General features: G+C 40.8%; 1 protein-coding gene across 9 annotated transcripts in view; it reads right to left on the reverse strand.

Moving 5' to 3' along the window:
* Positions 1 to 13508, reverse strand: part of RALGAPA2 (Ral GTPase activating protein catalytic subunit alpha 2) — a 320348-nt gene extending 306840 nt beyond the window's left edge. For 4 of the 9 annotated variants that reach the window (XR_011996989.1, XM_072736512.1, XM_072736511.1 and 1 more), the window contains exon 1: positions 13219 to 13508. Coding sequence is in view for 6 of the 9 variants with exons in the window: in XM_072736512.1 (XP_072592613.1) it covers positions 13219 to 13324 (106 nt within the window). In the remaining 3 variants the exon portion in view is untranslated. The remainder of the gene's footprint in view (positions 1 to 13218) is intronic. The other 5 variants (XR_011996990.1, XM_072736515.1, XM_072736513.1 and 2 more) reach the window with 3 other exon arrangements.
* Between the last annotated feature and the right edge of the window lie 10330 nt (positions 13509 to 23838).

Raw genomic sequence — 23838 nt, forward strand, 5'->3', positions numbered from 1 at the left:
TCCTCACTGAGACCTACAAGGCCCACTGGTCCTACCCTTTCCTCTCTTGCCCACAACTCCTCTACCTCTACTGACTTCCATTAGATTCTCAAGCCTGTTTATGACTCAGAGCCTTTGCACTTTTCCCTCTGTTGAGAACACGACTCCCATAAGTAATGACCAAGCTGTTGCCTGCTTAACTCAGATCTTGACTCTAAACCCCTCTTCAGAGAGGTCTTCTATGATCCTGCTGCCTAGACCAGCATAAACACATCCCCATCAAGCCTCATATTACTATAATCATTACCTGAAATTATATTCTACATTTACTTGTTATTTATTGTCCATCTGCCCTAAAGGAATCCAAATCTCATGAAATCAGAGCTTCATTTGATACACAGCAAGCCCTCAGTGTCTCCTTGTGGAATGACTTAGAAACAATGTATATTGTCTAAGACAGAACTCAAAGAGTGGTAAAGCCATTTATTAAAAGGAAAACCCTTACTTCCCTCAACTTAGATAAATCTTCAAATATAACTCCCACAGTCTTAAGTAAAACTTACAAAATGTCATGTAAAGCTTTCTCCATGACCTAGGATTATCAACACAAAAGTCAATACCCTTGGGACATACATGGGCATGAGCCGAGATATAAGCAGTACTGTTTTGTGTGGCAATGTATCAGAACACCTTTCCAGAACTACTTTCTCAGAAATATATGAGCCAAAATGAGATTCAGTTTCTAGGAACAGGGAAAATGATATCCAGGCTGGCCAATCAGAGTACCCCATCTCTTACAAGAATGGGCACATTAAAAAAAAAAAAATGGGCACAAGACCTACGTAAAGCTAATCAGAGTATTCTCAGGACCTGGGGTCCTAGGGAGACCATACTCTTCTTAAGGGTCACTAGCTTTCAGGGACCATCTCTCCTGCACCAGGCAGAGTCAGCCTGAGGATGAGGAAGAAGCACAGAAAACAAACACAGAACCAAGAGTGGAAAGGAGTATTTTTCACAAGAGGGAGGTCAAAAAGAAAGTGGACATGAGAATGGGTGAGTGTCTCTGGACTCCACTTACATTTCTGTCAGCAATCATACATACTTAAAGCCAAATGTTATGTGTATCATTAAATCCCCCTTTTAAGCTAGTTTGAGTTTCTGCCACTTGTAACCAAGAGTCCTGACTAGTATAAATATGCTCAACATATACAACTGACCTTGTGAACAAGCAGGGATTAGGGGTGTTATTCCCTGTGTGTATCTTCTGACTCCCCAAAAACTTAACTAGTAACGGCCTACCGTTGACCAGAAGCCTTACCAATAACATAAACAAAACGTATTTTGCATTTTCTTTTTTCTAACTTGCTTTATTGTAAGAATACAGGCAAGTTAGAAAAAAGAAAATGCAATTAAGAAAATCATAAGGAAGATAAAATACATTTACAGTGCTGTACTGTTTTTATAAAAAACAAAAAACAAAAAACAAAAAAACACATATAAGTGGACCTCCACAGTTCAAACCTATCATTCAAGGGTCAATTCTACTCTCACTCTGGTGGAGCAGAATGATTTTAAAAAGAAAAAAAAGAAATCTCCCAGCTGGTTAAATACACACACAGGTGGTTGCCAGGGGCTGGAGGGAAGAGAGAATAAGTGATGGCTTAATGGGTACCAGTTTTCTGTTGGAGTGATGAAAATGTTCTGGAACTAGATAGAGGTGTGGTGACTGCACAGCACTATAAATGTACTATATGCCACTGAACTGTTCACTTTAAAATGATTAGTTTTATATTATGTGAATTTCAACAAATAAAATTTTAAATGTGAGAATAATGCTGCAATGCATTTCTTAATAGTCTTTAACTATACCTATCACCATTTCCTAGAAAAGGGAATCAAGTCAAATGATACATACATTTTTAAGACCAGATACCAATAAATTACTTTCCAGAGAGATCATACGAAATTATAATCCTATCAAAGGTATATTCAAAAGCAAACACAGATAACCAGGAAGAATCATTAAGGGAAAAACACACAACAGCAACTTTGCTAATATAATAAGTAAATACATTTTTATTTGTAAGTTTATATATCCTAGACAACTTAAAAGTGACATTTAAAACATTGGTTCTTGTCATTTCTTCATTTGTGTTATATATATATATATATATATTAAACTTCTGTTATACTTTTTCAACTTAAAATGTAGGAGCTCTCTATGTACTGAGGATATAACTATATCCTCTCCTCTAAGTTTCAAATACCTTTCCAGTTAATTATTTACTTTTTACTTCAGTTAAAATGATGTGTCTGTTTGTGTACATATTTGTTTGAGGAGCAAGAAGAGAGGAATGGAACCTTTCTTTCCAAAATAAACAGCTGCAATATGATATACATACACACACACACACACACACACACAGAAAGACAAGGTGATATTTTACTTCTACTCTGGAGTTCAGCATAAGCTCTACTACATCAAGCCTAATTAACTCAAAGACATCCTTGGATATCTTATTATATATAAAATCCATGGAAAACAGTGGTCTACATTATCTGTGGCAGAAATAAGACCAGAAATAAAACACATTAATCCCTCTAAAAAGTTGTAAAGAAGCAATATATGTCATCTGTTCCCCCTCTCCAAGCAGTCTTGAAAATACTATCAAAGATTTCATTGAAAGAATTTTTGCTAGTTATAACCGGTCCTTTTTGGGGACAGTGACTGTTTTGGTTTTTGTGTATTTAAATTTTTACAATAAAGTCTCTGCAACTTTATTTCCATGAAAGAATATCTAGGATACCTGCCCAAGCTTCACTTAAGCCTATCCTTACCAACAGCCCTCTGGTCCTGCTGCCCTCTCCCCAAACTTCTTTTCCCAATCTCTTCTCAAGCCTTTTGTCCATGCAAACAGTCCTCTTTTACAGCTGTTCACTTTGGGATGAGAGGGGTGGGTCTGATAATGAGTGCACATACACAAAGGAGAAGGTTGGGGGGCTTTTTCAGGAGACCTTAATTCACAGTCTTGAATCATTACTTTAATCATGGGAACATGTGGCTTGTGAAAACAATCTCTGAGGCAGAAAGGCTTTCAGAAATTTTTCAAAACATCAGGTGGCTGCTACGCCCCCACAGACTTATATCCATCTATTTGGAAATCACATTTTGGGGTCTGTTTGCTTTTTTAAATACTTATTTATCCTAGACTTGGATTGCAAGCTCTGGCATCCCCAATGCTGTATATAGCACCTGGCACGTGTTGTGTGTGGATAAAAAATAACTGTTAAATGAACAAGGGAACTCTGGAGCCAGCTGCCTGGGTTCAAATCCTGACTGTCACTTACCAGCTGTGTAACCTTGGACAAGATTCTTAACCTCTCTGTCTCATCTGTACAATGAGGATAATATTACAATATCCCACTTGGGAGGATCACATAAGTTAATGCATGTAAAAGTATTTCTGGCAGTTTGGCACATGAAAAGTGCTGATTCAATGCTAATTATTATGGTTACAAATATGGAAATACATTACCAAAAGGAATCAGGATGAACAAGAAGCTCTTCATGTTCTCAACGTATTTATCATCTAGTAGGGGAGATTCACCAGACACAAAGCCAAAGGCCATAAATGTCAAATGAGAAGTTCAAACTGCTATGGGAATTCTGAGGAATGATCATTTTAGGGCAAAGGGACAAAGAAAGTTTACGTGGAGGACAGAGTGTGCTCATGCTGTCTCCTGGAAGGGTTTTGGATGGTAGGAATGGCTACACCTTCTGGGGAAAGGGGTGGTGTGTCATTTTGGGCTTCCTGAGAAGTAGACACCAAGACAGAATTTCACATACAGGATATTTATCAGTGCTACCGTCTGTAAAGGGGAAAGGGGAGAGACCTGAGAAGGCAGGGAGAGTTGGCTTCAACCACATTGCACATCTGACCCCTGTGAAGGAAAGGGGGAAGGAAGGAGGGTTGGGAAGGAAGAGTCTCAGACTCCAACTCGGTGGTGAGAAGGTCCTTACTATACCCATGGGGAGTCCTCAAGCAAAAAATCATTCTTCAGAGCCATCTGGATCTTGCATGAGTGGACCACAATAGCACTCCTACTTACTCAGTAACTCCAAGTAGTCCAAGAGAAGCTCAGCTTTGGCTAAGAAGTGGTGGTGAACATGAGGGCAGCAGCTGGAGCCACCAGTCAGTCATGACCCTCACAGCAGAGATCTGAGTGCCGCATTCTTGGGGCTCCCACAGAGGGACACAAGCAATGTCACTAGTACCTATGTGTCCCTGAAACCACAGTTGAAGTTCAGTGAATATGTGTCATCACTTAAAATCAAGCACAAGAAAATATCAAAGGGCTCCTTATCTTTATCAGCTAAACCACAGTTGTGATAGCAAAATTACATATTTGCAGTTAATATTACAACTACTTTTAAAATACCTTTCAAAAAAATAAAAATTAAAAAAACCAATAAAATAAAATATCTTTCAGATGTGGTTTCAGTTTCTAAAACAATACAAAAGGGGCAGCCGGGGTGGCTCAGTGGTTTAGTGCCGCCTTTGGCCCAGGGTGTGATCCTGGAGACCCAGGATAGAGTCCCATGTCGGGCTCCCTGCAAGGAGCCTGCTTCTCCCTCTGCCTGTGTCTCTGCCTCTGTGTGTGTGTGTGTGTGTGTGTCTGTCTCGTGAATAAATAAAATCTTTAAAAGTAAATAAATAAATAAATAAATAAATAATAAAACAATATAAAAGATATAAAAATGGTGATGAAATATCTCTTTTGTAAAAATCACACTTAAAGATTTGAAATGGGGATTCAGAACTAACTCAAAAACAAGGTTTAAGAATCTAGAAGGTGAAGTCCTTTCTGAATTGGTAGCATAAGGCAGCACATTGAACCAATGAGAATATGAGAAAACATTTTGCAAAAGTGTAAGGTGCCACATGAATATGAGCAATCAGTACAGTCAAGTTACATCTTATCTGAGGTTAAGCCATATTAAAGGCAAAAATGGAGATGAGCAAAATTACCCCTAACCACTAGAACCACACCCAATAGGTCAAATGGTTCCACAGTCAGAGGTGTGAAGAAAAAAAGACCACTGAGAACACAGCATTTCCCTGGTCCCATCTGCTGCCAATCTGGGACACATGGTCACCAAGTGGAAGGCCAGATAATATCTGCACTACCTAAACTGTCCTTGTTTTATATATGTACATTCCCCCACCCGCTTCTGGCCAAGCACTGAATATATAAGTTAATTGCATTTATAAGATCACCCCCCAAAAGAACAATAACAACAACAAATCTTACAGACTACAATATTTCTCTTATTTTAAAGGGATGCATGGCACAGGAGAGGGAACAAGACATCCTCAGTTCCTATCACTACACCAGCAAGAAAACTGGCTCAGCAGCTAGCTCTACCTACCTCTTACCTTTGCCAGGAAAACAGAAGCCATGGTGTTAGAGCTCCCTCCACATTTAGCACCCCATTCCTACTTCCTCCAAGTGGCCTTACAGGAAGTGGTGTCCCTCTTGTCAAGCCATCTGATCTCCTGCCCCACACTCTTGATCTGACTGCAGACCACACCTTTCTCCATTTTTATTCCCTCTCCTTCAGTTTTGCTCTTGTATTAGTTCCTTCATATATATATATATATATATATATATATATATACACACACACACACACACACACACACACATATATATACATGAGTATATGTATATACTCAAATTAGCTCAGCTTTTAAATATAAAAAGTGTATCTACACATATGCACCTACCCACCCATCCTTGATCTGGGATTTCCCCCTCTCTTCCTGACATATTAATCTGTACTCTTTCCATTTCAAGACTCAGAAATATAACTTAAGCTAGCTAAAGCAAAAACTGGGTGTTACCAGCACCTTAAGCGAGAAGCTCAGGAGTGGAGATGGCACAGACATGGCTGACCCTTTCAGCTCACCCTCCATCTCTCTGTCCTATTCCCTCTTGATTATGAATTCAATTTGAGGCAGGTTCCCTCCATGCTGGGGAAAGATAAACACTGGCAGCCCATGCTATACCCTTAGGGTTTGCAATCCAAAAGGATGGGAGCTCTTACTCTCCCAGCACCCGTGTTTTAAATCTCAGGGCATCTGAGCCACTCACCAAGGTGACACACAGAATTTGGCTCCTATTCTCTACTTACGTCTTTCTGATTCCAAACATCTGCCTATACCACAGGATAAAGGCCACTGTACACTTAACTCCATGGTGTCTACACCATTACCTTCACGCAAGTTTCTCTCTCTGCAGTCCCATCATCCCCAACTTGTCCACCTGGGAAATCCTGTGTTCGTTATTCCAAACCCACCTCAGACCTTCTCCCCCGTCATGAAGCACTGGAGACCTCTCCCAGAGGCCTCTCTGCTGGGCCTCTGCACCATGTGTGGCCACCTCTACAGTTTCATCCCCTCCACTGAGATGGGAAATGCAGTTATTTATGTGTCTACCTCTCCTATTAAACTACAAGTCCTGGGCTTCTGCCTTAAGAATATCTGAATCCACAGCCCTCCTGAGCAGATAGACATGCACACACACACACACACACACACGCACAGAGACGTACACACATATGCACTCACCCATACACTCTTGAAAAAAATGTCTGTGGAACTGAAATTTTTTAAAATGCAAAGTCAGGATAGTCGTTTATCACGTTTATATATTATTCTTAATTTTATAGTACAATAACATATCTCTCCTTTAAAAAACTTTTTAAATTTAAATTGAATCAGTTTGCTATTTTGAAAGTCAATTTTTTTAAATAAACAATTCTCTACAGTTTTATCTCTGGAAAGATCAGTACTCTAAATAGCTAGTAAAAGTATTTATGCCCTGTTGCAAGTAAAGCACTTACAAACAAAATAAAAGTACGAATTACAAAAGTTTACATCAAACTATTCTGGATCTATCAATTCTCTCTCTTCCCAGAATAAAAGGAGGAAGCTAGCCTTTTCCAGTTGTCCCAAACAAAACATCTGAGCTCGACTGGACTTTTATCCTAGGTCCACTCTTCTTGCCTCAGAAGTCCAGACATCCCTGAGCCCTAGAGGCAGGGATTGGTGTATTTGTGTTACACGTATTTGAGTCCAAAGCTCATCTTACATTCCAGAGGTTACAGATATAAAATGTTAGTAACTGATGAAAAATTGGCAAAGGGAGCATTATGGCAAAATGACTTTGCTTCAAACCAGGTTAAAAAATAAAGACCATATAAGACTACTTGAAAAGCCTGAAATTACAGCTCAGGCTTTGCTCTGGTTGGCACTAATGCCCATCCAAATATTTTACCACCTGCTAAGCCCACCAAGGGCAGAGAGAGGCCAATGAACACAAAAGAAGTCTTTTTATCTTCTGCCATGCTGCAATCAAATATCGTCTCAAGTCTCCCTAGAAGAATCTAGTAAAACAGACCAGGAAGAGAGCAGCACAAGTCCCAGCAACATTTTGGGAGACATGCAAAAATCCCTGGGCTTTTGTTTATATGTTAACATTCACTGTGGTGTGTAAATATATTTTCTGATATATAAATATACTTTTGAGTCAGATAACTAGTAGAGGCAAAACGTGGGCTTTATAATCGGGTGTCCCAGCTCTGCCACTTATCAACTGGGTGCTGACAGACAAGTAGTTAACTACTTGTGAGCTTAAGCTCACTGAGCCTCAGTTTCTTCATCTATATATAAGCTGAGGGTAGGAACACTATCTGTGCATCAGAGGTTGTGGGGAGATCTGATGGAACCAGATGCCAATAAACAACCATACCATAGCTTTCTATCCTCTTATTAATCTCCAGACCCCATGTCCAACAATCTCTTAGGCACTTCCACTTGATTCTTGCCCTTTTCTCAAACTCAACACCCCTAACACCAAACTCATCTTCCCCTATCATTGGCCAGGATCTCCTCCCAACTCCTCTGGCCCTATCCCTGACACCTCCATTCTCAAAAATGCCTACCTCCAATTATCAAATTACACAAATATGTTTATTGCTAGCCAGAATAGAGTGGAAATTCTTGCTGCCAGCAGGCTCATTGGGAGCAACACTTAGGAAAGAGCACAGTGAATCAAGTCATAAACATGTTCAAATTCAGCAGCTTGACTTCAGTGGAATCTGTTCTAAGGAAATAACACAAAATATAGAAAAAGCTGCTTCCCAAGATGTTTAGAGCAGTATTATATCAGAGAAAGAAGAAAGAGAGAAAGGAAGGAAACAATTTAACCATTCAGGAAATGGTAAGCTAACTTACAATACACAGTTTCAACAACTGTTTATAGTTAATAAAAATGAGAGGGGGAAAAAAAGGTAGGAAAATGCTAATAATAAAATGAGTTTAAATGGCAACATTTAAAATTGTAAGTGAACTTGTCCCTACCTAAAGTAACAGATGCTTAAAAAGAAATATACCAAAATGTTCCACTTGACTCAGTATATACAGAGCATTTGTGAGAGACTGTTCTCTCCACTCTGGGTCCAAATATTTGGCCCAAACCCTGATGTCACATGATTTGACTTGACTAAGGCCTCTTATCCCAGATCTCTTCTCCTTCAGACTGATCACTCCTCGTCTGGCTTCTGCGAACCTCAGTTTCATTACTTCACCGAGACAATCACTAGTTCCTGCTGCATTTGTCCTTTGAAATCCCACCCCTCCTCTCCATTTATGGAGCATCTTATTTCAGACTCTTGTCATTTGTCTGTTCCTTTGCTGTCAGCTTTGTCACCCCCCTCATCGCCCCTCAATCTATTTTCCTGGGTTCTGCAGACAGAGAGGCAGCTCTCAAATCTTATCATTTGACCTACTAAGAGTTCTTCAAACAGGCCCTCTCACGTGCAAGGTAAGATATGAGCTTCCAATTCAGACAAACAAGACCTTTTCTGATCTGACCCCCAAAGTGCCTCAGCTTCTGCCACTCAGGCCACCACTCCTCTACCCTCACCAAGATCTCCCAGTCCAACTCATTCTCCTGCCCCTACATCTGGCCTACACAGCACTCTGGTCACACATCTGACACTGTGAACACCCACAGGGCAAGAGTTCTAGCACTCTACCTCATGACTAACATCACCCCATGACTCCCTCACTGGACAGGAGGAAGATGCAGATTAGTGTTCCTCACCTTTCTATATCATTGCTATGTGTATTTCCACTATCAGCTCCCATCTCCCCTTGCTCAGAGCTGCCCTCCCCCTGTCCTAACCTTGCTCTGTCCAGTATGCAGCCACTAGCCACATGAGGCTACCGAGCTCTTAAAATGCAGTTTGAAATGAGATGTGTAATAAGTATACAATACACATTGGATTTCAAAGACTTGGTATGAAAAACAGAATGTAAAAAATATTATTATTTTATATTGTTTACCTGTTGGTATAATATACATTAGATCTGCAGGATTAAATAAAATTATTTATTTATTATTTATTATTAAAATTAATGTCAGCTGTTTCTTTTTACTTTTTTAAATGTGACTACTAGAAAATTTTAAGTTACATTAAACTTGTAACTCAGATTATATTTCTACTGGACAGAGCTAGTCTAACCATCCTTCAGGGACCAGAATGAGTAAAACTTCCTTCAAGATGCTCTTCTGTTTGTGCCATGCTTAATGATCTTTTTTGACCCTTTGAAATCCTATAAAGAAGTCCACAATATAAGCCACTATCTAATTACATATCATACTATATGCTTACTATTACATTAATTCTTCCTGCTACATCAATACCATTTCTATTTAGGGACTCATAGTAAGCACTTAATTTTTAATTAAACATGGAATCTTTGCTAGAACAAGACAGCAATACACAGATTTTGGGGGGATTTCTATTTTGTTTTGTTTACTCATTTACTCTCCCATTGATGATTTCAACAACGCAGGGACAACTGGAAGTCAGGGGACCTGAAAGATCTTTGCTCTACCTGTAAGTAACATAATACATACAGACCATTTAGTCCATGGCTTGGCCCTTGTAACATCTGCGTGGGACTCAGTCTCCCACTTTGTAAAATAAAGTTGGGGCACTTGAGTGGCTCAGTGGTTGAGCATCTACCTTTGGCTCCAGTTGTGATCCCAGGGTCCTAGGATCAAGTCCCACATCATGCTCCCTGTGGGGAGTCTACTTCCCCCTCTATGTCTCTGCCTCCTTCTATCTCTCATGAATAAATAAACAAAATCTTAAAAAAAAATGAAGTTAATAATATCAAGCCAATCTACAATACAAAGCAGGATGAAAGTAACTAAGCAAGTTCTAACTGGAGCCATTACCATGAATGAGAAATACTCTACTTTTTTTTTTTTTTTAAGATTTTATTTATTTATTCATGAGAGACATAGAGAGAGAGAGAGGCAGAGACACAGGCAGAGGGAGAAGCAGGCTCCATGCAGGGAGCCCAATGTGGGACTTGATCCTGGGACCCCAGGATCACACCCCAGGCCAAAGGCAGGCACCAAACCGCTGAGCCACCCAGGGATCCTGAAATACTCTACTTTCCATGGTTCACTGTGTGTTTCTCAGCCAGTTGTCTTAAATACAGACTAATTTTTATAAAGAGAGAACAAATTAACAGGTATAAAGGGTGTGTGTGTGCGGGGGGGGGGGGGAGTCCCTGGGTGGCTCAGTGGTTTAGTGCCTGCCTTTGCCCAGGGCGTGATTCCAGAGACCCAGGATCGAGTCCCACATCAGGTTCCCTGCATGGAGCCTGCTTCTCCCTCTGCCTGTGTCTCTGCCTCTCTGCCTCTCTCTCTCTCTCTCTCTCTCTCTCTCTCTCCCTATCTCTGTGTGTGTGTGTGTGTCTCTCATGAGTAAATAAATAAAATCTAAAAAAAGGGAGGGGGGAGTGGGAAACTACCTATCAAAATACTTGACCTATCCTACTAAGGATGGGAGGCAAGTAATGGGAGAGGAAACTGTTACATGCCTGCCACAAGCTGAAGTAGTTTATACGTTATACTAGCAATAACCTTTACAAGGTAGACATTACCATACTCATTTGACAAAATAAAGAAACTGAGGTTCAAAGACAGGCTATTAACCAGCCAGAGTGATGTAGCCACAGGCAGCAAATCTAGGTCAATGGTATCATTTTTGTATATATATATAAAAAAAGAACATCTTTATTATCGCTTGAAGACAAAATATGTGAAAAGCAAGAATATTACATAAATATGCAAATAAAAATACAACAATAATATCCATTCATTTCCTTCAAATAGTTTTCTTGATCTTGGCTAATTCCTATCAGATCAAGAGGCCTTTTTTTCTAAGTAGGCTTTTTCTTAAGTAGCAAACAAATAAGGTACATGATGTGCTAGGAACTGATACATTAATGTACTGTTTTTCTTTTAAAGTCTTTCGTGGTTAGCGAAACTTTGTTAGGCATTATGAATAGAATTCTTCAGGCACATTTACAAAAACCTAGTCCCTATGGATAAAAATTACAGCAATAAAGGACACTGGGTCATTCCACAAACATATGTGTCCACAAAACCCCACAACTTAATATCAAAGAACCTATCTAAGCTACAAAACTGAGATCCTAATGAGCTCAATGAAATGAAATGAAAAAAAAAAAGAAAGAAAGAAAGTTCCTCAATATAAGACAATGCACCTTAAAGTGAAAGCACACACAGCCTTGAAAACTAACTACTTTCTCAGAATCGTAACAATGTACTGTGCATCTCTAAGAAACCAAACTGATCGAGGTTTAATGATTTTGCCTTTACAAAATGTAGCCAATTTAATCCTGCAGACTTGGACAGAACAAAAGTTCAAATTCTCTACCACAGAAAGTCCCAGAGTATCAAATGCTTTAAAATACTGTTCAACTCTCCTTTATCAAAAATGTTCCTGCAGTAGGTGTTAATCAGTCACTACTAAGAACTCTGCACAATGCAACCTGTGTGTGCATGAGATTTTACTACAGGTAGCAGACAGTTCAATTTACCAAGGACAACTACCCTTTACTTTCAAAACTCTTGAAAACTAATCCCTGTAGCAATAAGTAATTAATTTACATTTCATTCCAAAGTGAACAACATAGTACAAATCTCAAGGAATCTGAGACCCTAAATTTGCATGGGGAACCAGGTAGGTGTGTAGATGAGTAGGTGTGTATGTGTGTTTCCTCGGAGGTACTTCAGAGTATAAATAGAAATAATTAGCAACTTTTAATCTCACGAACAAGATTTTTATTTAAAATTCTCACGTATAAAACGAATTCTTTTTTTCATATTTCCTCAAGTGAACATTTCCTTAATCACATTAAGACTATGTGATTCTTGCTCACTTTAAGAATAAAAATATATATAGAAGAAACAAGGTGTCCTTTTCTTAGCCCCCCCCCCCCCAAAAAAAAAAAACAAACACTAGAGACTGCAAGGTGTTTGGTCCTAAACAAAACTTTAGACTAGGTAGGTAAGAAAACAGAAAACAAAACAGCCTAGCAAAGCAGCTAGAGATCACATGCAGCGGGTGACAGGAAGCCCTGTGGACACTTCACAGCCACAAGGATGAGCTTCATCACAGGTCAACTGCAGGCCCCGAGGCTCCACAGAACCTCCACCCAGCAGCCCTAACAATGGTAGAAGGCACGGAACCGTCACCGTCATGCTGGCAGCAATGAGGCAGCAGCCTCTTCGACCCCAGGAAAGCCACCCCTCCTTGCCAGCAGACCGCAGGAGCCCTCTTCACACCAAGCACACAAAGAAACACAAGCAGCCAGACCCAAAATAAAAAATGAAAATAAAAGGAGGAGCACGGGGAGAGAGATAACAGCTAAATCAAATTTATCTTGGGAGCACTTCGAGTCCCAGTCTATTTGAAGACTCCGACCCAAAAGTAAAAAAAAAAATGTAAGGGGCGGGGGCCCACTTACGAGATGACAGTTCAGGAGATGCTGGGCACACTTGGGGACTCGCCTACCTGGGGCGTCAAACATTGACACCACAGAACGGAGAGGAGGCGGCCGTTCTGCGTGTGCGCAGGGCGCCGGGGGGAGGCGCCTGGGGGAGGCGCCGGGCAGGGGTCACGGCGCCGCAGGCTCTAGGTGGCCCGGCGCGAACCCGGCGAGAGCCCGCACCTGCCCGCGGGGAACAGTGCCGGGCCCGGGGAGGAAGGTCCCGGCCCCCGGCCCGCCCCGCCCCCGGCCAGCCACCCGCGAGCCCAGCCCCGCGCCCCGGGGCGCGCCTCACCCAGCAGCGCCCGCAGGTGCTTCAGGCGCGTCAGCACGTCCTTCTTGGGGTCCAGCACCTTCTGCGTGGACTTCTTCACATCCCCGTGGCTCCGTCGGGAGAACATCCCGCCGCGGGAAACCCGGGCCCGGCGGCAAGACAGGAGGCGCCTGCGCCGCGCGAGTCACCGCATACGGGCTGGTTCGGCGCGTGTCGCGCGAGCCACTCGCCGCCCCCCGCCGGGCCGCCGCCGCCGCCGCCGCCGCTCGCGCCGCCGCTTCAGCTGTGGCTCCGGGAAGGAGGGGCGGGCCGGCCTTGGCGAAGGGCGGGGCAGGAAAGCGGCGGAGACGCGGGACCGACGGCTCCGCCCCGCGGGAGGTGCCGGCCAGCCCTTCGGGCGCGGCGCACGCGCATACCGTCTGGACCCGCCTCGGGGGCGCGCCCGGAGCGCCGCAGCGCCGCGGCGAATCGCACAGAAGCTTGACCCGTAAACACGCTGTACTACAAGCCCCAAGGTGCACTGCGACACAGCCCTCCAATCAGGCTGGCGCGTCTTAGGCACGATGAGAGTCAATAGGCTGGGTCTGAGCACGTTTTTCCTCCTCACCGGGCTGTGGGCCGCAAGGCCTCCAGGGAAATGTAGTTCTCCAGTCGGGGGCGGGTGCCGTGACAACTTTGGAGGGTCCCCCAAGCTGCTGGACAGCATCCATCTGCCTCCTTCCCCAAGAGGCCCTGAGCTCGCAAACCTTCACTCCTTGGTGTGTATTACCAACCCAGTTACTTCTAGTGCAATGTGAACCACAAGAACATCTCAGTAAGAAAAGTTTCAAGGCTCCTAAAATGCAAACCATTTTTCGTTTTGACTTCTGAACTCACACCAGGGAGGAAATTGAATTCCCTTTGACCATGCTAAAATCGGACCTCCACTAAAATTAATGGACCTTCACACTAAAATTAATGGCTTTGGCAGCAGGAAGGGCATCCCTAGACTCTGGGTAAGGAGTCCAGCCAATCCCCTTGGTCCCTGAGATCCAACTTCACTTGGGTTATGAGGTTCTCTTACTCAGAGGGCTCCTCAGGATCTTGTTTCTTTCTTTGTAGGAAGTGCACGTTCTCTGTATTGTGCAAAGCCACATAGCAATCCAGTAGCAGAACCAGAAATGGAACCTGAGGGACCTGACTCTCAAGTTGGTATGCTTTTTAAGGCTAGGTGCCTGTAACCTCGAGCAAAACTCTTGGGATGGAAGATGGCCCGGAGGTTTCTTACAATAGATCTATAGGATAATTTACTGGCATCTGGATCCTTCCATGCTCCAAATTTTGACAATATTTGAGAAAGTGCTTATGCTGGCTTTTTAAAATCATGTGCTTTCCCTTCAATTGGAACAACACAACTTTTTCTCCTCCAAGGGAAACCTGTAACTTGGGGTGAAAGCCAGAGATTTACATAGCTTTGTATTCTCATAACTGGCATAATATTTGGCCTCTAGAAGCACTCAGTAAAAGTTTGTTAAATAAAATGGAATAAAAGCTAAAATAGTCCCATTTATCACATCCAGGCATGCAAAAACGTATCTTCTAGTTGTTAGAGCCTCTCTATTTTTAGAGTTGTCAAAATAGCCTTGATAGCACTAGGACATATTCATGCAAAGAAATATTATTTAGCTATAAAAAGGAATGGACTACTGATAAACCCAGTAACGTGGATGGATCTCAGATCTAGATGAATCTAGCATAGGAAGCCCTACTCAAGATGATGCCAGCCTGGGTCCCCAGATGACCCCTTGAAAAGAGCCACAAACCCTCCAAGACTATTGCAAGAGAGAAATAACCTTTTCCTTTAAGGCATTTTGGGTGCTATCATCACAGTACTTAGCCTGTACCTGGTTATGCATAGTATGTCACAGTATTCACTGCCCTGTTCCCTTAGAAGAAGACACCTTTAATTGAAAAAAATAGGATGCACCTGTCTTAGGGAATTCAAATTGTCTATCATGCAGCAACCTGTCATTGTCATCAAACATTTACTGACCTATGTGCAAGGCATGAATCTAAACCTTGGAGATAAAAAGATGTATAAGATGTAGTCTCCTGTCCTCCAAGGCTTTCAATCTAGTTGAGGGGCAGAACAACTAAATAAATGAAGAGGTAAGGGACAACATAAACATGTGACACTGTGAAAAGTTGGTAACACCAAAAACAGGCATTCATGCATTGAATGCATCTCATCCATTATACCTAACCTTTGCTTACTGATGAAAATGTAGAACTCCAGGATTTCTCTAAAAAAGCAAGAAATATAAATCATTACTTCGATGCCTATAAACCCATGTTTAATATTCCACATGAAACAAAAATAAAAGAAAAATACTTGTCATTTTCTGTTGCTTTCAAAAAATCATTCCTACAGAACTGTGAACTCCTTGAGGACTTTACCATCTTTGTAATTAATTCTTTATTCCTGGAGGTTCTGAGTGCCAAGCATTTTTCAGACACTTACATGCTGTTGAATTAATGTCCCACTTTCACCAATAAATAAAGATAATGAATAAATGATAAATAAGCATAATAAAGTTAAAAACTTCTGAACTTAAGAACTATGAGAAAATAAATTTCTGTTAGTTTAAGCCACCTAGTTTGTGGTAGTTTGTTGCAGCAGTCGTAGAAAATGAATGCCACCAGATGCTGGAGAGAACCCACTGTGACTGTCTAGCAAGATCAGAATGAATGATATTAATTATGACACTTTGAATAAATAAAATTCAGGAATCCATAATGATATTCAAAAGAATGCTTTTCCATGTCCTAGGTGAGTGTTTCAGGTAGAAGACATTGCTTACACCTTTCATGATTTGGGGCAGACTTTTTTTTTTTTTTTGAGATTTATTTATTTATGATAGACAGAGAGAGGCAGAGACACCGGAGGAGGGAGAAGCAGGCTCCATGCCCGGAGCCCGGAGCCCGACGCGGGACTCGATACCGGGAGTCCAGGATCGCGCCCTGGGCCAAAGGCAGACGCCAAACCGCTGAGCCACCCAGGGATCCCCTGGGGCACACTTATTTTTTTAAAAGAGTTTATTTATTTGAAAGAGAGAGAGAGTGAAAGCGCGCACGCTGGAGCAGGGGGAGGGGAGGGGCAGGGGACTGGGAAGGGCAGAAGGAGAAGGAGAAGACTCAGTGCTGAGCCTGCGGGCTCCAAACAAGGACACCGGGATCAGGACGCGAGCTGAAGACACACACTTAACTGACTGAGCCAGCCAGGAGCCCCCAGGCGGACTTTTTGTAAAAAAAGAAAAGAATGTAAGAGCCCTCAGGTGGCTAAGACCCTTTCTCAGTAACAAATGCGGAACCTGATCTGAACTGGGCATGTGTTTCAAGAATCTAACGGGGAAGAGTGAAGGGCTGTAGAGCTTTGTAATTTCCTCCATACATCACTTACCAGAAAAGCATCATGTTTTCCTGATAACAGTAAATTGAATTCAGGTGTTCAGGAAGACAGAGCCCAAGTAACCATGACAGAGTGATGGAAATGAGAGACCAAGAGCTCCCAAAGAATAAAGAGAAACACTTGCCAATTCCTGATGTTGTCTGTAATAGAATTTTAGATTTTTAATTTTGTTTTTGTATACTATTTACATAAATTCAAACGAACACATATTTACTGAACAATAGATATAGCTAAATTGTGATGACTAGTTTTGCACTTCCCATTCTTTTCTATTTTGCTGAAAATTGATCTTTCAAGGACCATGTGAAAACTGCAATTCCTACCATCATTGATGTTAAATACTTATCAAACAGTTCTATAATTCATCATTGTTGGACCTATGCCCAGCATAGGGCTGGTGTCAGCATTCAGTCAATATTTGTTAAATAAATAAACTCTTTCATTCATTTCTTCATTAATTTCTCAGTCAGGATTATTAGGAAATGTTTAGTGCAATGTTTTCAATTTAACTGATGATATATCCAAATTTTAGAAGTCTACCCTTCTTTCCTCAGAAATATTTCTAAAATATAAATAGACTTCTCTGTCTTCTTTAAACAGCTTATTCATGGTTTATGAAAACGTATTTGTCCCCCCCCCCACACACACACACTGTGATCCCCTTCATTGCCTCCTAAATTGGTGTTGCTGCAGACACAAAGGAAATGCCTAGTAGATCTTCTCCCCCAATTTTGACCACAATTTTCCCCCAAATTCAGTCATTGCTATCAGAAACAATTTGTTTGCCTTTTTAACTTCCATAAATGGAATCATTCTATATGCTTAGACCTGCCAGCTCTTAGTTTCCAGATAACCTAAATGTTAATATATTTTACTTTCTAGTTTTCACTTAATCAGAGTTTTTCAATTTGGAAGGATTTGGGTTTGGTTTTTTTCAGATTGACTAAAATATCTTGTGCCTGCACATTAATCCTAGTTGTCATGAATATTATATTAATTTTAGTATATGGAAAAATTCAACTTTTAGCTGCAGATTTTCCTATCAGATAAGCTCATTGTGCCTGTACTCAGGAGTAAGATCTTTTAGTGTGTCAGACATACTGCGGAACTTCATTTAGATACTGTTGGCCACAGAGAGCCAACCCCTTGTGACAGTCTATTTTGATCATAGGAGTTTTGCATTCTTATTTTCTTAAAAAAAAAAAAAAAAAGCTACAATCTAATAAATTCAAATTTTCCTTATATTGGCTTTTACCCTGAAATATTGACTTATTCATTCAATGTGCATGTTGTGACCCTGAAAACCTACACCTATCTGAAATTCCTAAGAAATAAGGGGTGGCCCTTCATAAGAATGAAATGCCAAACTCAACACTTGAGATACAAGAAACCCAATGTCCTCGTTTTCCAGATGATATATTACTGTAGAAACCGAAAATATATTTTTTCTTCTCCAGAAATATCTCTTAATAGTTTCTTTCAAAATATCTGTCAAATGAGGAGATTCAATATTTAACTTTAAACTTGACTATAAATCATTTTATATGAGAATTTCACTTCAGGACAGACATGAAAAAGTTTTTGAAAAAGTACTAGCTGTTTTGATATGTCTGATGGACGCTTGATAAAGCAATGCCTTAAAGGGAAAAAAACATCATCATGTTTCTAAATTTAGTCAAGCAGATGTTTTCACAGTTGTGTGTTTAAACCACAATGTCATCTGCTTTGGATATACTTTTTTTTTTATCATCACAACAGTATTAACATTGCAGTGGTAAATTGTGGAAACATGTCAACATTAGAAAAATATAAGCCCACAAGTAAGTATCATAAGAACTTTTATAAATTAAAAAAAATGTATCTTTGAATAATGTTGGAAAAAATCAAGAATCATGGAAACTATCTAAATAGTAAATCAACTTGAATAGAAGGATGATGCACAAATGCTAGAGAGGTATAAAATTTCATGGGTGAGAAGCCTGTGAAAATGTGCTCATTACCTCAACTCTTCCTCCAATACACAAAATGCCATGAGGTTTAATATTAGATAAGATTTACTCCCTAATTTAGGACAAGGTGCTAGATTTTCTAAAAATACATGTAGATTATAGAATTTCAACAAAAACTGCCCGTTCAAAATGGAGGAAATCCATCACGCAGTTTTACTTATAAATTCCTGTAATTTTCTAGAAAAAATCAATTTCAAAATAATTCTTAGAGAACAATTCTTATCAACCACAAAGCAAGAATACAAATTATTTTACTAGTCTACATGTAAATGTATGTCCTAAATTGAGACTGATTTTACTTGGTTTTTCAGACAGCATTCTCAATTTAAGCAATAGAAATTGACTATTTAGGTAATTATGATTCATCTAAAGAATGCCAGGCTCTCAAATCAATGGAAGGTTGGAGAGCCAGACTTGGAAAATAACTAGAAAATTAGATACCAAGGGAGGTCTGGGAGGCCCAGACAAGTCATAGAGCCAAGCACATGGGTCAGTATGCCAAGGCTTCCTTGACAATAAAGGACCTCCCACTATCCTGAACATCTCCAAGTTCAAAGTCCCAAGAACATCCAATTGGCCAAGCCTTAGATGGATGCCTACCTCATGTGTCCACCTACCTGGCTGCCCTGAATCGGGAAATCTGAGGTGCTAGCCCTTTTTGTAAGGTAGGGGGTACCTATCTCCTACCAAGACTATACAGAATAGGACATACCCCCCCAAAACAGTGAAGTATATTATTGGAGGAAGTGATGTTGGATGCTGAGTAGCTAAAATAACAACAATAAATAGTAAACAATAAGAAAAACAGTAACAAAGCAAATCATCATCATTTCTGATTCGCTTGACATAAATTAACAGGTGTCCTGGAATATGAAAATGACCATCCATTTAGCTGATTTTTTTTTAAGATTTATCTATTTATTCAGACACACACACACACACACACACACACACACACACGGAGGGGGAGAGAGACAGAGAGAGGCAGAGAGAGAAGCGGACTCCATGCAGGGAGCCCGACATAGGACTTGATCCAGGGTCTCCAGGATCACACCCTGGACCAAAGGTGGCGCTAAATCGCTGAGCCACCCAGGCTGCCCCACTTAGCTGATTTATAATTAAGATCTTGTACTTCAATAAGATGATTGGAAGACACAGTTTACTGCTTTCAGTAAATCTTAAAGGAAGAATTACATTTGACAGTTTTCTTCCCCAAATTTTATCTGGGAAACCCCTGATGTCACTTAGACATAGGATATGTGCAAATTATGCAATTATTAAAATCATCATACTGAATAATTGGAAGGAATTGAACCATATTGTTGTTTCTGTTTAGCCAACACTGAAGAATTTAAATGTCACAGGAAACATTACTAAGTATCTCCCTTTCTATCCTTTTATTTTCCTTCTTTTCTCTGAATTGAAGTACCTCTCCATGGACCACACTTTTATCACATTTTAATGTCCTTCTTGGTAATCTTTTTGATCCCATCAGTAGACTTAACTGAGTCTCTACTCTGTGCCAGTTTACGCACAGCAATGAAGGTACAAATAGAATGAGGACACAGTCTCAATCCCCAAAGAAGTCAAAATCTAGCTGGGAAGTCCGACATAGCCCAGACCTCAGAGAGCTCACAATCTAATGCAGAAGATGGACATCTAACTAGAGAATAATAATTAACAATAGCGATATGTTCAGGAAATTATGGGAGATACCAGGAAGGACTGGGCAGTAGTGATGCGGGGAGGATCAGAGAAAGCTTCCTGGAGGAGGCGACACATGAACTGGGGAAAGGAGTTGAACACACCACAGGCAAGACAAGGAGTACAACTCAATGCTCTGTATGAACATCACCAGAAGCAGTTTGGTTTTGTGTGATGGATACCCACATTTGTGCTTGTTGTTGTCCTCAGCATAATGTAGGGGTTGCAGAAATGTGTGCATGCACTTGTACCTTATAAAAACAGAGCGCCAAATGATAGTAAAAGGTGATGATGCCAAAACTAGAAAAGTGAACTTTTGACTCTGCAGTAGCAGGATGGGATGACAGCAATATCAAAGGCTTTGAATCCCAGTCCTTCCCCCTTCCTAGCTGTGTAATCCTCAATGGGTGACTCAATTCTCCAAGCCTCAGTTTTTCACGTCTTGCATTGGGCTATCTATTCTAAGGAGTAAATGAGCATTAAAAGAATAGAACACAATGCTTGGTACAAAAATGTTGTTCAATGACTATTATTTTGTTTTACTCTTTTCCCCTACTCCCAGAAAATACAAACAAGGCAATTTCTGCTTGCTTAGGTTGTGCACACTTGACTTCTAAATGTGTTGATTGGTGGTGGTGGGGGGTGTTACACAGCTGTGGTTTCTCATGGTTTTACATAATTGAATCTGAACACCAGAATAGATGAAAGCAGTACCCCAGAACTCTTTATTTCACACATTTGTTATGTGTACCTCTTGGCAAGCAGGGGCATATTTACTGATGCCCCCCTCATAGCAGGTGAAATGCTGCTCATTTCTGGATCCTCAATGATACCATAGTAGGAATGCTGCCTAAGGGGTCAAGTACATCACGTGTGACTCAGCAGTAGTCCCAGGGCATATTTTACTTCATGGGGTTCCTGTTAGATCAAACCCATGAATAGTTTATGGGTCCTTTCAAAAGTGAAAGTCATAAATCAGATTATAGCACATTGAATTCATAATTTCATTCTAACAGTCATAAAACAACAAAAGTAACACCCCACAGTGTGAAAGGTTTGGTTTAAACAATCTATCCAAAAGATGTGAATTGACATTTTTCTCCATTACTTAAATGTTCACTTTTAAAATCAAAATAATAAGTCTCTTTTTTTGGAGCCTTTTCATTATCTGAGGACTTTCTGTGTCATTCAACTATTCAAAAAGCATTTGCTGAGTTTCTTTCTGCTGGTCATTTATTTTAGTCACTGAATAGATAGAGATTAAAAAAAAAAAAAAAAAGACATGACCCTTGTTCCTGAGATGCTCACTATCTGGTTAAACTAACTGAAGATGACCCTTACAAAATAAATATGAAGCTGTGTTTATTTTTAACTTTCAGAAAGTATTCAGAGAAGCCCCTCATTTAATTTGCCTTTGTATAATTCTGCCCCACTCCACCTCAGCTCTGGTTGTGATATTGCCTACTGTAAATGTAGGCTAAATAATTTCACCTAATTGTCAAGTGTTATCAGCAAGGAAATCCTGGAATCATAGAACATTTTGAGAGTAAAATGTGCCTGGCAGATGTATTCCCTCATCAGAAAAAGGAGAAATAAGAACCAAAGTTGGCTAGTGATTGGTTGTCACCAGAACTGAGGATGGAAACACTTACCTAAATCTGACATGATGGTGCTTGTGGCACTAGGATGACTGGACAATGCCATCTCATCTGAGTACCATTTTGCAAAGCAATTTTGTGCACTTTCTCCCATTCAATCCTTGCCACACAGCCCATGAAGCTGGGGTTTTTATCCTCATTTTGTCTAAACTAAGAGAAGTTGTGTGGCTGGCCCAAGGTCATCCAGCTCACAGGAAGCAGGTCAAAAGGACAAATCAGAATAATTTAAATCAACAAAGCATAGGAAGTAAATAAATGACTTAGTTGGTCTCCTGCAACTGCAGATCAAGATAGACCAGTTCAAAAAGAATGGGAAAGACTTATGAAGGAGAATATAAAGACTTGCTGGAACTGAAACCTACTAAGACTTTATACTCTGCCTTTAGAACCAGAGGCTCCTTTAACATTTATCTGGACAAACTTCAAAGATAGGCGACTTCTCCAAATCTCTAGTTAATTATTAGTCAAGCTATGTAAGAAGTTCAGGTCTCTTGACTCCTAGGCCAATGCTCACTTTAACCACATTATTTGCTGGCTAGAATGGTCAGTGGAAGCTCATTCTTTAGTAAAAACTAGTAGGAGGGTGGGCTAATCTTTTACAATGGTTATTCTCAATGAACCATACTCCTAGTGTTTGTATGCCCTTGTATTTTTCTTTTCCTCTAGAATCTGAGCTGATTCTATGATCTTTTTTAAAAAAAGATTTTATATATTTATTCATGAGAGACACAGAAAGAGAGGCAGAGACACAGGCAGATGGAGGAGAAGCAGGCTCCATGCAAGGAACCTGATGTGGGACTTGATCTGGGAATCCAGAACCACGCCCTGAGTCAAAGGCAGACATTCAACCACTGAGCCACCCAGGCATCCCTATAATCTTTCCTAACCAATAGGACATAGAGGAAGTGACAGGGTACCAGTTTCCACTGTAAGCCTTAAGAAGGCCTGGCAGCTTTCATTTTTGCACACTGGAAGAAGCCAGTCACCATGTAAGAGGTTTGACTATTCGGAGACTGCCACCCTGTGAGATGTCTAATCTAGCCATGTGGAGAGACCACATAGAAAGGAACTGAGGCCTCTGGCTAACAGCGTCAGCTGAGCTTTGAGCTGAGTTAACACCAACTCCTCAGTCATGGGAGTGGCACCATCTTGCAAGTGTACCCTTCAGCCCCAGTCAAACCTACCAGTCATGTAGAGCAGAGATGAACTGTCTCAGCCAAGCCTTACCCAAATTATAGGATTGTGAACAGATAAACAGAAAGGTTGTTGTAATGAGCTGTAAGTTTGGAGATAATTTGTTACATAGCAATAAGTAGCTAAAAGAGAGAAGTGTGTGCTGATAGCCCCAAGGATCTGGAACTAACAAATCTTGAAAACTTATCTCCTCAGCTAGACACAGCCATACATACTGCATCCAGTGGCTTATCTCTGACATCCTTCTGGTTCTAAAATTCTCTGTAGCTCATCCCTATGCCTCAAAGTAAGCCTGATATCTAAATGATAAAGAGATTTTTGCCCCCAGAAGGTGACTGGACTGACAGGGATTGCTTTTCTCACCAAGGATTAGAAATGTAGGTGACAGGAAGGGAGGGAAAATGGGTATTCCAGAAGTAGAGGCAGACAGAAGAAGCAGCTCCAAGAGTTTGGGTGCTGGCAACAAGGAAAGAAAACTCAGTTTGTCTCCATAAAGGACACTGGGAACTATTTACAGACTAGGTAACTGAATATCCATAGGAAAAGCACTAAGCAAGCCTGAGATAGGCAGGTCACCAGAAATTGACTTGAGAAATTAACTTTTGATTCATTCAGTATTACAGGAAGC

The sequence above is a fragment of the Vulpes vulpes genome, chromosome 14 (assembly GCF_048418805.1).
Source record: "Vulpes vulpes isolate BD-2025 chromosome 14, VulVul3, whole genome shotgun sequence".
Taxonomy (NCBI): Eukaryota; Metazoa; Chordata; class Mammalia; order Carnivora; family Canidae; genus Vulpes; species Vulpes vulpes.